Below are 15,102 nucleotides of genomic sequence, written 5' to 3' on the forward strand. Positions count from 1 at the left end.
TTAGCTGGGTGACTATTAGATACATCAATTATTAATGACACTCAGCCGAGAAAAATGGCTCAGCCAAGCGGACAGAACAGAAAGGAGGCTCTCTGGGGGGGAAACTTAACTCCCGAGATGTAAAATCTCTTTGAAAGTCACCAGTAGATCAAGAGGAAATGACATTTTGTCCTCTCCAAAAATTCGCAGCCATCACCCCAAATGACCTGAGCGCGTCTCAAAAAAAAATAATAATAATAATAATAATCATGTTATCAGAGAACACAGAATGCGCTGCACTTTCAATAGCTTATAAAAAAAAAAGCCTACAGGGACTCTGCACTGAAAGCAGTCATGCTTATACTCACAAACATGAAGTGGTGCAAATGTAAGACACAAACATTGCTAATGCACTTCGAATAAGGATTAATAAAATCAAACATTATTCAGATCACTAGGGTTTAATAACAAAAAGAAGCCCGAAGTTGTTTTAGACGTTGCCTTCCCCCAAGCCCCTCCGCCCCAGCCCCTCCGCCCCAGCCCCTCCGCCCCAGCCCCTCCGCCCCAGCCCCTCCGCCCCAGCCCCTCCGCCCCAGCCCCTCCGCGCCCCGCGGTTCAGGCCCCGAGGACTCGGCTCCTGGGCGGAGCTCGGCAACTGGCGGGGGCGGGGCCTGGACGGCGGCGACGTGCTGACGTCACGGCGTGGGGACGCCCAACGCGTCGTCCGGCGCGGAGCTGGGCCGACCCTGGCAGCTGTCTCCGGCTCGGTTGCGTGAGCCGCGGGGTTCGCGTCCATTCTCTCCGCCCTTCACCTCTCGCCTTGTCCCAGCCTCCGGGCCCGGCGCCGCCGTGTCATGGTGCGGTCGGCGCGGCCTGCGCGGCCCCGCTGAGCCTGTGCGCGGCGGCGAGCGCGGCTCGGGGTCACCATGCCTACCCGTGAGTGGCCGGGCGGGGGGCGTTGGGAGGCGGCGGCTGGCGGGGCGCGCACTTCGGGGGTCGCCCGCCTGGGCGGCGGGGAGGCCCGCAGGGGCGCGGGGCGGCCTGGTAGCTTTCGTTTCCGCTCAGCCTTCCGGGGGGTGGGGCGGTGGCGTGAGCCCGTTGCACTGACGGCAAAACCGAGGCCCGAGCGTTAAGGATGCAGCGTTAGGCAAGCGGCGGAATTGCTCGTAACCTGTGCCGGGGGACTCCAAAGCCCAGGCTCTGTCCCCAGCCCTCTCCAGCACAAAGTGGGACTTTACGGAAACGCTGAGAACGACTGCGGTCCCGTCGCCTTTGCCTGCTCACTTCCTCGGGCTCAGGCCTTTCCCGGTGGGACGCACCGGCTCCGGGGGTCCGAGCTCGACCCACAGCTGTCTCCGCGGCGCCCGAAGCCCCAGCAGGCTCGGCTTGCTCGCCGTTTGGTGGGAGTAGGCGTTCTTTGGGGAACTTGTTAGGCTTGAATGCCCTATAGTGTGGCTGTTGGATCACCCGCTTCAGTCACCTGGGCTCATTGAAAATGTTGGTTTTGGGCTCCTCCCTAAGACACTTTGAGTAAGTATCCAGATCTTGGTCGGAATCTGCGTATATAATAAGTGACCTGTGTATTATTGAGGGACCCTGAACTTTGAAAGTCACTGGATGTCAGAGGCATTTTGGGCAAACGGGGTAGTACAATACTACTAGTGACCCATTTTAAAATGACCCAGAGAATCGCAATGTGACTTGAAACTCAGAGGCCCGTATGGATATGTGCAGACCAAGATCCACCCTGATCTTGGACGGAGAGGAAGCATGATGCTTATTGATTTGAGACACTTTTCCAGTAGGGCTCTTTTGAGTAAGTGTTCTGTAGAAGCTTTAAACCCTTGTCAGTATGTACCTAATTAGCTCATATTTCTTAGAATTCATAGCTTTTCCTAATTGTCCTTATTTTGGTAGACATATGGGAGACTGGATTTCCAGGTCAGCTTCAGATGTATGTTTTGTCTAGTGGTGGATAAAGAGGAGTTATTTCCCGATATTTGAAAGGTTTGTGTAATGCAGGCAAGTCTTGAGATAATCTTTAAAAAATCTTGAAATTATCTTGATATAAACATTATTTTTAACTCATATATGTGTGGGTGAGGAGGATTTTATTTTCTTAACACAGTACCGTGTATCCTTAAATCTTGTTCTTGGATTTTGTATCCAGGAAATATGTCGGCGGTTTATATTTTTAGTCCTCTTGATTGGAGGAATATCATCATCATCATCACCCTTGCCAGTTTATTATTTCTAAATTTATGTTGACGTTATTCAGTGAATATTTGAGATTAGCACTGTACTAACCTTTTACTTCCTGAGAAAGCAAAGGAGAAAGGATAAATGTCTTGAAAGTTAAGGCTTCAAGTGGAATTTATCGGTAACATGGTGATATAAAGATCCTTTGAAATTAAAATTTTAGTCATGCTCTAAGGTTATCTAGCTTCATAGAGTGCATATAGAAAACTTGTTTCTTTTAAAAGGTATGATTTACAGTATAAAATGATGTAAGGATGAGCCATGCCGTATTTTGCATAGTTGAGAATGCAGATATCATATGTCTGGAAGGCAAGTGAAATGTTTGAGTTACTATTATTATCGTTAATATTTATTATAGTATACTTTCTATAACTTTGTGGCCAGATCCATCAAAATTTCTGGGATAGTGCAGTGGATAGTGGTACTTCTCAGAAATTCTGAGTATAGAGTGAATTCCAAGCCTGTGAGGTACATGAGCAGAGAGAGCAAAATTACTTTCTTAAGGGATGTTTTTAGGAAGAAAACTCTTTCCAAATATGTTAAGCTTGTTTTATTTATTTATTTATTTTCTCCAATGTCAACTGAGTTAAGAGGCTCATTTACAGCCAGTTAATCCTTAAGGGTTTAGTGGGATGAATGCAATGCTTTTCGGTAAAGTGTAAGTGTTGGAGATGATTACGGGGGTCTCTCAGACTCTATAATTAGGAGAGGGACCCTTGATCCAAGTCAGAGAATTATTCAACAATTGTTATTTTGTTACTTACTTGGAAGGTCAACATTCTCAGTGACTGGAAAATGGGATTGATAAGTAGAATCTAATGGAGCATGGAATAGCCTTGAAGCCTAAGCAGTTGCATATCTCATGACTTAATAGTAGTTTAACTGGGGTCGTTTTGGAGAGCCACATAGACTTTTTCAGAAAGCAGCTACCTGGAAGGATGCCTGACAGGAAGCTGCTGAGAAGGAAGAATAATTCTGTGGTCCTGTCACTTACATTCAGCTATTAGTTTTCAACAATCACTAAGTACAGATTTCAAGACTGTTTCACTAAATAATCTTTCAAACCTATAATTTGACACAGCGTGTCTGTAAAACCCTTTTTTTCATCTTTCTCCCTTCAAAGGATCATTAAGAAACATTTTGATCTTAAAGATTTTCAAAGCCTGAATTGGGAGTCGCATGGAAGAATGTCAAAGATTATTAATCCACCCATTTAATTTTATTTCATATATCAGGAAAATGAGTTTCAGTAACTTGACTAGGGTCACACGTGAAGTAGAACCAGGACTTGAATAATACAAATCTGGGCCCTGTAATCTGTAGGGCATAGATAGTGTTTATTTTTCCCTGGCACTCCATGAGTGTGCTAAACAGATGCTTAGTTATATAGGCAAGGACATAAACTTTTTAATAAACTACTTATATGAAAGGGCTCCTTAGTTGACAGATAACTTGCCTCAAAACAGTTCCAGTGAAATGTACTCTTTTATTATATCTGAAAAGTTACTGTACATTGGCTAGGGGATACTGAAACTCTTGACCATTGCTTGCTGTTAAACTATGTTTTCAGTATAATTATGCTTTGTGGTTAAGGCTTTCTTCTCTTGTTTAGATATTGGCATTGGTGGCTAGCCAGATTTGTTAGGCTGTGGTAGTATGGTCACTCCATGTTTGTTTGTTTTTTTCTATTGATGAAGCTATTATATTTGACTTATTTTTCAGTCCATTCTTATGAAAGAAATGTAGACTATAAGTGAATTTTGAAGTGAAGGATGGATGCTGGTTGAAGTGTTTCTGTTTAGAAACACATTACTGACTTTGAGCCTTTGTGTTCATCCATCCTCTCTCCCCTACTTCTCTCCCTCCTCCCTTCTTCTTCTCTCTCTCTCTCTCCCTCCCAGAATTATAGATGAAGACTTTTCTTTCTCGCAGTGACCTTTGGCTTGACATTGTTTTGGTTACTACCAGATCTCATCTTTTAACATTATACATTTCTCTATCTGCTCATGGGGACATAGGTCTGCATTAAAGATGACATAGGTGGTGGGAGATAAGGCCGGAGAAGGGAAGAGGAGCCAGAATTTGAAGAATTTCTATGCCATGAAATTCACCAAAATCGTGTTCCAGTTATCACAATGACAGGAGGCATACTAGCAGTTTCTAACTTAATGATTATTTTATAAAAACTAAAAATTTACTTTTAGTAATAGGAATTATTAAATACTGATTGTATGCCAGGCTGTCTACTTTATGCTTATATGAGTTACCTTGTTATCACCCACTTTGAAAGAGGCCCTATTTGACCTACTGGAGAGATTGAAGTTCAGGCAAGGTAAGTAACACACCTAAGGACAGTGTTAGTGCTGGGGTTGGAACTCGATGGATCTGAGTTCAAAGTCCCAGTTCTTTTTTCAACCCACAGTGCTTTGAGCCAGGCAGGTGTGGAATCTGCAGTCATCAGATACTACCAGTTTCTTTTAACACTCACTGTTGCTTTGCACTGTGCCTAATTACACAATAGGTGCTTGGGAAATGTTGAATAAATGATTGATTGAATCTTAACTAGAGTCAGAGAAGTTATTCTTTGGATACCATAATCTGAAATAATGTTTTTTTCCCCCATAAAAAAGTGTTACGAAATTTTTCTAATATAGGAATAGGTTCTTAGTCGGCCTGCCTGTGGCATTTTCAGGGCGTGAGACAACAGTACACACGGAGGCCTGCAGGTCAGTCTGCATCAGGGTTTCTCAGCCTCCGCGTCATCGAAGCCTTGGACCAGACAGCTTTTGGTTTGGCGTTTGGGGCCTGTCCAGTGCATTGGAGAATGTTTAGCAGCATCTCTGGCCCCTACTCACGAGAAGCTAGTAGTAGTCCTCCCTCCCTTCCAGAGTTGTGACAACCAAAAATGTCTTCAGACATTGCCAAATGTCCCCTGGGGGGGCAAAGTGGCCCCTGGGTTGAGAATCACTGGTCTAAACACTTAAAAATGTTATAGGTGAAGCTGTGCCCGCAGCCTGGCCTGCTGTCCCATCCAGGGGGTCCCCGCAGGCCACTCCCCAGAGCTCGCCTTCTCTGCCTGGAGGTGCAGGGAGCCTGCAAGCCTGATCCAGCCGGCAGTGACCCTGGACTCGCATGGACCCTGTCGGTCTCCTTCAGGTTCCCCTCCTCCTAGTCCTCCCGTTTTCATCTCAGGAGTTCCTGACAGCTCTAAGCCTCCCACAGCTATGCCACCTGAGTGGAGGGGTTGGCGTGAGGAGCAAGCCGGCACTCCTACACTTTCAAAAGTCTTAAATACAAATGCTTGATAAAAGTTTAGGGGGAAATGGTTCAATTTCACTAATAAAGACATGCTAATTAAAAGCTGAAATCATCCAGAGCCATGCTACTGTGCTACCCTGAACACGCCAATCCCATCTGATCTCGGAAGCTAATCAGGGTCGGGCCTGGTTAGTACTTGGATGGGAGACCACCCAGGAAGACCAGATGCTGTAGGCGTTAAAAAAAAAAAAAAACAAATCATTTTTGGATTGTCAGATTCCTACTTTTTTTTTTTTTTTAGGCAAAGCAACCCTTGGTTGACCTCACCGATGGCAAGGACCTTGTCAGTTTGCAATCCATTATTTTTTCTTTTTTATGCCTACAGCACCTGGTCTTCCTAATACTAACCAGGCCTGACCCTGCTTAGCTTCTGAGATCAGATGGGATTAAGCTTGTTCAGGGCGGCGTGGCTGTAAACCCTAAAGACTTTTTAAAACAACAGACAAAGGCAGCGAGGTGCAGTACAAACGGAGAAGGCTAAATTGGTACAGCTTTTTTGGAAAGTATTATGGCAATAGTTTTATCAAGTGCTGTGGCAACGCTCCTACCCATCGACCCAGTAATTTCCCCTGGAGAATCTATTCTTAGGACATGATTAAAACGGTAGACCACCGAGATTTCTGTGCTGAGATGTCTATCACAGTAATGTTTATAAAATAGTGAAAACCCAGAAAATTCGATATCCAGTAATGGGGAAGTGGTGTAAACTGAATATAGAACATCCTTACAACAAAAATGATCTTGTAACTTAAAAATCATGAAGGTGCCGGGATCATGAGTTTTTATTTTCTTCTCTATAACTGTGTTTTCCAGATTTTCTACAGTTAGTGTGTATTCTACAACCAGATGCTTAAGATTTTTTATAGCTTTATTATAAATTTTTCAAATTTTTCACAATTCTTTCAAAAACCTGACGTGAAACGTTAAAATATCGCCCTGAACCGCTTCTTCCTTGCGCCCGCAGAAGGGAGTTTTGAGGAGCCGATGTAACGGGGTCGGCCGTGTCCGTGGTGCGGGAACCCCGTGCGTGTGTTGTCACGGCTGTTGCTGTCGTGCCGGGACACGGATGGTCTCGTGGGTGACTTTGGGCGGTAGTCGGTGAGTTATGTTGTTCCTGAGTAGGAAGTAAAATAATGAGGCTTTTTTCTTATGCTCGTATTTTATTCTGAAAGTAGGAGGAAATAATTTCTGATTTATTAAGTGGTGGTTTTAGTCATACAAACCAGAAAGTTTGAGATGAATCATTATGTGTGGGTTCAATTGATTGGGAGTGTGTAAGTTTTTTTTTTTTTTTTTTTTGAATGAGTGTGTATTGTAGAATGAACACAATTCCAGGAAGTATGATCACATGATCACAAATGAATGTTGGCAGTTCCTTCTATGATTAATATGTCAAGCCTGTCAAAATTCTTATCATTTGTGTTTACCAGCTCCATTCACTTGTTGAAATGAGCCAACTCTCACGCTCTAAAGCAAACAGGAGCTACTGTTATTTTTCCTCGTTCCATGCAGGCTTATGCTCTGTTTTGCATATTTATTAGAAGCTCTCTACGTTTAGGTATTATTAGATAGCAGATTTTAATTTTTATTAAAGAAGGAATCACTGCTTAGGTTTGTTGCTGTTCCTCTAGATCAAAAGTTCGTTGTGTTCTAAATTGAGGCATTCAACTTTTTGTTCTATAGTCTTCAACAGGACTTCTGTCTCCCTAAATGCCATTAATTTGTGTTTTTATTCTTAGTTGCTGAGTTATTCAGCTGTACATTTTTCTTTTCATTACCTGAACTCCAGGGTATTTCTGCTACAGTAATTTTCTAGATAATACTAAGTGTTCTTCACACCCCTGGTATTTAATTGGCTTTTTCAACAACCATCTTGGCAATGTGCTGCAGAGTTCTCTGTGCTGTGGTTGCACTTAACTTTAAATGGATCTCATTCCTGGTGGGCAGAGAAAATGAAATATAAGGCGTTCAGATTTGCCATCATCAATTCCTGGGTCCACCTAAACTTTGCAAAAGGCTGACGGACTGGCCTGAAAGTTGAAAGAGTGGCCCATTTATGACACCTGACTTAAATTGATCTATGAACTTAGTTATTTTTACTAGCTATTTGACGCATTAAATGAAAAATGATGATACCTCAGGGAAATTTAGATGCGGTAGAATTTATGTACTTGGGCTTCAGAGGTGGAAATACTTTACAAATATGTTATTAGAATTAGCGTGATATCAGGACAAGGTATTTACTCCTTGGATGGTCGCCATCTGCTGCACCTAGTGTCCGAAGAGCACCTGCAGACAGGAGGGCACTCCAAGCTAGTACCCAGTAGCTGGGATTTGGCGTCTGAGTCCCTGTGGGTTTTTCCCCTTAGCTGCACTGGACTACGTGAACTTCAGAGGTCTAGTTTCTTCCTTGGTTTACAGCCCAGGTTAGAAAGAGACTTCTGTGAATTATCGGTCCATGCTGCCGTTTCCCTTGGCTCCAGCCTGGTTTTCTGCTTGGTCTTCCCGGGATGGAAACACCTTTGGGAAGCTGTGCCAGCTTCGCCTTACTGCACCTGCTTCACAGAGTGGAGCAGTTCAGGTCTGAGAGAGAGACGGGAGAACCCTGGGCATCCCCCCAGGTCGGTTCTATTTCCGTTACCTGTGCAGAAGCTCCGTTTCCTGGCACGCGATTCCCGTCGTTAGTTCCTGAGGAGTGCATGTGGTCCTTGGTCCACCTGGAGGGTGGCACCAGGGACACTTCAGCTCCCTTTAGAGCCAGAGTTTTGAAAGTGTCTCCCATGGAAGTACCGTAGGGAGTGCCATGCAGAGCGGACGCTGGAAAGGCGCGGCGGGCCTGGGCGCCCGGCTCAGCTTCCGCTAGAGTAGCTCTCACCTCTTTTATTGGTGGGATCCTGCGTTCCATTTCAGCGGGGAGAGAACAGGGGGGACTTTTAAAAAGTTTGAAATGTATAGTCATAGTTATTAGGATATACCTTCTGACAAGACTCTAAGGTGTTTTAGAAACAAACGCTTAGGAACCTAGAGGCAGAACCCACAGCCATTAACGGAGCCGACCGTGCCTCTCCTGCTTTGCCCTCAGGGTCTCCAGAGGCGGAGTGGTATACTCACTTCGCAGTCATCTCGGTCATGATGGGCTCCGTCAGTGCGCTCTTGGAGTCATGTTCTCTCTCAGCTTTTCTTGTTTTCCTCTTGGATTTCTCTTAGCGATTCAGTCGTTCTGCAGATGTTTTAGTGCCTACATGTGCAAGGCACTGCGAGATACAGAGTACAGAGGTGAAAAAAGCAGTCCCTAGCTTTGAAAACTGTCTACAGTTTATAGAGCCTTGTGCAGATGGCTGTGACACAAATAAGTAAATGGCAGGCGCCCTGAGAATGGCTCAGAGGAGAGACTGCTAGGGGAGGGTGCGTGGAAGACGACATCACGAGTGACCTAAAGATGCTAAGTGATCTAGCGTGAGTTTGGGGAAAAGGTGAGACTGACCAGCAGCCAGTTGAGTCAGTCCGTTGTGCTGGGGCAGGTGAAGACCTGGTGTATGTGATAAACCTGTCTTTTAATCAGCAGGTGCTACTGCACTGTCAGTTACTATGCCAGACACTGAGAAGACAGCAGCATCCTCGTACTGGACAGAATAGGTATCTTCGTGAATGTCGTTCCTGCTCTCGTGCCGCTCAGTCTGGTGGGGAAGTCAGGAGCCGGGCTTGAAATCGCACGGCCCAGACGGGGAGCTTGGTGACACTGCGCCTGTTCTCCTCGGCTCTGTGCACAGAGCTCGGCCCACGGCGCGCAGTTGGTGTCTGTTTGTAGCGTCACTCAGATTACTGAAAGAGAAACACAGATTGCTCCGGAAAACGTATGAGGGGTTGGAGGGAGGGGAGTTAGAGGTTATGAGAGGTCAGTGGACTTGGATGGGGGTAGCGGGGATCGCGGTGGAGCCCGCCGGCTGATGGGGAAGTACGGTCGATGGGATTAACTGGATGAGGGGTTGGGGGAGAGGGGGGAGGGAGGGGTCACTCCCAGGCTGCAGGCTTGCCATTTGGAGGAACCACTCTTGTTCGATACGTGGGCTTGCGCAGAAAGAGCAGTTTGGAGGATTGAAGATGGAAGCGGAGTCCGCTTTAGAGTATGGTAAGTGCGCAGTGCCTGAAGCGCATTCAGGGCGCGTTTTTCGGGAATAGCGGCGGATGAAATCACCGAAGGGTAGCCGCGAAGAGGGCAGAGCGGCTTGTGGCAGCTTCTGGGGGAACGCGTTCATTTAAGCAGTGGCCGGGCAGGGGAACCGAAGAGGGAGCAGGGGGGGCATCACCCAAACCAGGGCCCCCGCAGCACGCGCTGGCGCGACGGGACCCACGTCAGGGCTCGGATGGCAGCGATTTGTTTACAGCAGCGCGCGAAACATTCTTTATGGTAAGGAACGGGAAGAGAGCGGGACAGTGTCACTGTTTGACGCTGTGTCAGTGATAATTTACGAAGTGTTAGGAAAAAATCTCATTTTAAAACTTTGGGACTTACAGATGACCGTGTGTGCACCGTTCTGTCCGGAACTGCCCCATCGCTGCTTCCTAGCACGGGGAGAGGTTGTCAGATGATACTTGGTTGAGCGGCCGTAGGTGTTTTACAGCTCCGGGGTAGACACACTCAACTGTGCAGTTCGCAAGTAGAAGTCAGGGCCGCTCGCCGTGTGTACTCTAAAATATTTCAGACAAAACTATACGTATTAGTAACTTAGCATCCCGAGGCTGTCATAAACCTTGTTGTGTGCGTCCGCGAAAGAACCGAACGATTTTCTGGCCAGGTACAGTGCTTGCGTAAGCTTGCCGAGGAACTGCTCTGTTTGAACAAACAACTGAGGGGCATTTAGAGACTTGACCTGAGAGCATCGGTGAGCTCTGTGAGTCTTTAGCTCGACTTTCTCCCCTTACACAGCTCGTGCTCCTTTTTCTTTCCCTGCCCGTTGGATTCTGTGTGTTTACCCAGCGTAATGCAGCAAACAGGCGCTAGTCTCCTTTTTCTTGTCGCTGCCCTGATAACAGGGCACAGCGACATGCTACGAAGGGCTGAGCAGCTTTAAAAGCCCCGCGTCCAGCGGTTCCAGGAATGCTGGGGAGAGGTGAGTGCGGCGAAGTCTGGTTCAGCCGCTGAGCTTTCGCTGGAACGGCAGTTGATTCCACCATTCTTAATTTTTTACATTTCAAGTTGCACTGCTGACAACTTGAGTGTTTGCATTTAAATGAGATGCTTTTTAAAATTGACCCTTTTATATTTTCAAGAGTAAATAAGTTTTTATGATTGTAATAATAACATGAATACTACAGATGTATACAGATTCCCAGGTTCTTTGTCTGTAAAGCCGAAGAAAGGCGTTGCGCTTTTTTTCTTCCATGCCTTAGTAGTAATAACTCTTAACTTTGAACTTGAGGGAAATTTAATAATACACTGAAATATAGTAGCATAAGATTTTGGTTTATGATTCATTTAACAATATTAGAAACAATTCGATTGTCTTCCTAGACTCGGTTAACGTAAAAATCAGCAGTGTATACCACAACCATAGTATGTGATAGATAAAAGAATATCTAAAAATTTAAAGAATCCTTAGGCGTTTGATTTTGTATCACCAAAATCTCATGTATGGAGTGAATACAAAATGTTTAGAGTCTTTGTGCTTTAGTTAAATGTTTGGGGAAACTGTATCAAGCACTGAACCTTGAAGGTTTAAATTGATAGCTTAATATTGTTTTAATTAAACTTTTTACCTAGCTCCGCTTACTCAAGTCCTGTGTTATATTTTGCTATCTTCAAACTTGATAGAGAAATAATTTTACAATATGCATTCTGTTTCCAATATTTTCCTTTGCTGTTTGATCAGAAAACTTAATTGTCTCTATTCAAATGAAGTCTCCAACATACGGTGTAGATACCGTGGGCGTTGTGATATCTATAAGAAGAATCAATGCTGTTGGTTCATTAAACATATTTGTTCTAAAAATGATTTTGGAAGTTACAGACACCCACACAGATTTAACACTTGTTACTCTGTGACTAATGAGATCAAAATTTGTTAAAATTTGAGTAGTTGGGGAATTTTAAAGCTGTTTTAAATTTTTCCTGAAATAACTCATCCTACTTGTGAAATATTCAGAGGATTTTAAAATAAAAACAACTCAAGTCAACATAGTTAACTGAGAAGAATCACAGTCATTGCTTATGCTCATAATGGTGACAGATAAACATCTTTTGATATAAGGGTTTATTTTCCCAGATTGTAGTGTCTTAATTTGTTTAAGCAGGAATTATGTTTGTTGGGCCTCATGTCCAGGTATCCATTTTGGACAATAGGGTAGCAGTCAGGTTTTAAAGTTTGACTTTAGGATTATAGCTACATATTAAGGTCACAATAAGTATAATGAAAGAAAAAAATGGTTTTTCAGAACGACTTAATTGAGATACTGTATACTATAAAACTTACCTGTTTTAAGTATATGGAAAGTACTCGCTTTTAATGTAAAATAAAAACTGCCCTGGGAATTACCCAAGCAACAGTTACAAATGTGAATTCCCACATGCCCCATCTTTCCTTCCCCCAGATTTTGATTCAGTGGGACTTACACTTCGATAACTATAAGTTTAAAAATCTGAAATCATCTAGTATCAGGTTACCATAATCACAATACAAGTCTTTTAAGTTGTGGAAGGTAGAGTCCTTAAAATATTTCAAACTTGTATTCTTTCTGTTGTTCATTTTGCCTTACATAAACCTAACAACAACCTTTCAAAGGCATCTGGAAATTTTTTTTTTTTTTTACTTTCACAAATTGGAAATGCCACATTCAGGCAACTTTTGGGGAGGAAGGAGGAATTAAAAAGCTGTTACTGTGAGCCTAAGATTGACCTTTAAACGTTCATCTGGTTTTAATATGAAGTGTTTTCTTTACCAAGAACTTTAGTAGGCTTTCTTGCTACCTGCATGGCAGGTTAATTTGAAAGAGAAGTATCAGAGCGTGAAAATGAGAAAAAATGGCAGCCTGCATTAGCTGCCCGAGGTCCAGGTTCCCTGCTTTACCTTCTTGGCCAGTGTGCAGTGTGGAAGGAGCTGATGCTTTAAACCATCAGCACCTTTCCTTAGGAAGCAGCCTCCTTTGACTTATAAAGAAGTGGGAACAGCGGTTAAGTGCAGATGAATGAAATTGACTTTCAGATAGTCATCGAAAGATGTAGTAGGTTTATTCCTTCCTTGAGTAATTAAAAATCTTAAGTCTGCAGCTCGATTTCCATTTTGACATTCAGCTTGTGTTCTGAGTCCTTGTTGACTTACTTTTCTGCAATTGATGTCTCTTGCTGAGTTATTCAGCTCCCCTTTCTTAGGGCATAAAAAGAATGTTTATTAGATTGTTTCTCATGAGAACTATGGACCAATGTAGAGGTTATTTATTACCGAAGTATGATGATTAGCTTTTTATACCATAGGAATCATTTCCACAAACAGTCCCCAATAATTTTACTCAGAAATAACATACATCTGATTAAACAGACTAAAGCTACTTAATAGCAATTGAACATCTGATTGTATTTTTTAAACCTTTATACTATCTTAAGTGCATTAAATGCTTTTAGGTGCAGTTGTCTTAAGCCAGGTTTTAATCAAAAGATCGCCCTCCTTTGTCCTTGATTCTGTATTTTCTCTCATAGCTATTAATATGATTATCTTACAGTTTTTCCCCAAGTAATTTTTTAATCATTTGATACAGTCAGCAGACTAAACTCATAATTGCATTATTTTCATCATGCTTCTGCCCTCCTTAAACATTTAAGTTGTTCATGTTGCCTACAAAGTGAAGTTAAAACTTCTCACCTGTATATCCCAAGATCTTCTAAAATTTTCAGGAAAGAGAACAATATATTTAACATATACGTTTTTACACTACTGCTAATTTATCTTTCCAGTTGTTTTTCCCCCCTAGTCTCCAAAGCTAAATTAGCTAGGCTAGTCATTTGACTCAGTTGTGCTTGGCTGAGCTCACTTTCACATCCTCTCATCAGTGGGCCCCAACCTTTTTGGCACCAGGGACCGGTGCTCCTATGAGAATCTGCTGAGGAAGGATGCCGTTAGCGCTGGGGAGCGGCCGCAGATAAAGATGAAGCTTGGCTGGGTGTCCTGCTGCTCACTCCCTGCTGTGTGGCCAGGTTATAGACTGGTATTGGTCCACGGCCCCAGGGGATGGGGTCCCAGGCTCCAAGTAGCTTTTCTAGACTTTTCTAGTTATGTGAATTCTCATTTCTCTTATGTCTTACTAATATTGATTGCATATGACTGGGCCTTATTCCACCCTTTCAGACTTATCAGTTCTTGTAAATATTTTGCATTGCTGGTCTCTTCTGTACCTTTCCTAGTACTTTGCATGTTACTTTCCACTTAATTGGTGTTCATTAATGTTCCTTCACATTTGAATTGGAGTGTCACATGCATTTAAAGTTAGAAGGAATCTTGGAGAGATGACTTAATGTAACCTCTAGTCCGAGTCTTGACAGCAACTGACAGATGATCCCGTTCGGATGCTCAGGGAATCCTCCATTCTGACTCCTTGCATCTGAATTCTGTACTGCGAAGGCATCATAGACAAGGCCGTTTTGTGTGTAACATCCTTTAAATATCCAATATTTTAACATTTAATATGTGACACATTCTGTACTAAGCATTTTTTTAAACTAAAAGAATGAACATTTTTATTAAGCATTATGAATTGCATTTAGTAGCCTGCAAATAGTCTGTACCACAATCTATCTACAGTTAGTCAAACCCATTAGCAGTGCGTTTTTGCAGAATCCATGAAGTGGGGCAAAACTCCATTTAGTTGACAGTAAGGTACCTACTTAAAGGCAGGTAATGCACTGTACCTCATTTGTGACCACTGATACGTGAAGAGCATCCAGAGAATTATATAAAAATGATTATGATGAAGTGATCTGGATTTGATTTCACAGTATGTAAAAATGAAAACACAAAAACATAAAAATGATATAAAATACCTGCTTGTACAAAAATACGAGTGGAGAAGTTCTCAAGAATAAGTAGCTTCTTTCCTATGGCCAAAGGGAAGAAATAAATAACTCAAAAAAAAATAACGAAATCCTCTTTCCTCAGATTTTGCTAACGATGCATTAAAAAAGAGAAGAGTGATGTGCACACCGGTGGACACACCCAGCTGACGCTGGTGTTCACCCTGACTTAAAAAATAGGCATGCTTTACAAATTACGAAATGTGCTTTCACATACTGGCTCTCACGGCTGTTTTGGAGGCTCAGTTCATTGATCACGAGCACAGCGCGTTCACAGGGTTTCAGACAGTATTGTGTTGATTTGAAAAGACCATTTGTATCTTCTGTGCTTTCAGGTTTATTTAACTTAGTTGAAATATATATGACATACTATGTAGTTAAGATCAACATGCTGCAATATACTTTTTTTAATGTTTAGGTAGCATATAGTAAACACAAGGATCACATCGATGAAGAAAAAATTAAGAAAGCTGTACCTTGTTTTTTTG

The 15,102-nt window shown here is 43.1% G+C and overlaps 1 protein-coding gene across 2 annotated transcripts in view; it reads left to right on the top strand.

Moving 5' to 3' along the window:
- Nucleotides 1-697: 697 nt before the first annotated feature.
- Nucleotides 698-15,102, top strand: part of EFR3A (EFR3 homolog A) — a 70,358-nt gene continuing 55,953 nt past the window's right edge. For both annotated transcript variants that reach the window (XM_016133072.2, XM_016133071.2), the window contains exon 1: nucleotides 698-915. Coding sequence is in view for 1 of the 2 variants with exons in the window: in XM_016133071.2 (XP_015988557.2) it covers nucleotides 906-915 (10 nt within the window). In the remaining variant the exon portion in view is untranslated. The remainder of the gene's footprint in view (nucleotides 916-15,102) is intronic.

Source organism: Rousettus aegyptiacus, unplaced genomic scaffold (assembly GCF_014176215.1).
Source record: "Rousettus aegyptiacus isolate mRouAeg1 unplaced genomic scaffold, mRouAeg1.p scaffold_m13_p_15, whole genome shotgun sequence".
NCBI classification, from domain to species: Eukaryota; Metazoa; Chordata; class Mammalia; order Chiroptera; family Pteropodidae; genus Rousettus; species Rousettus aegyptiacus.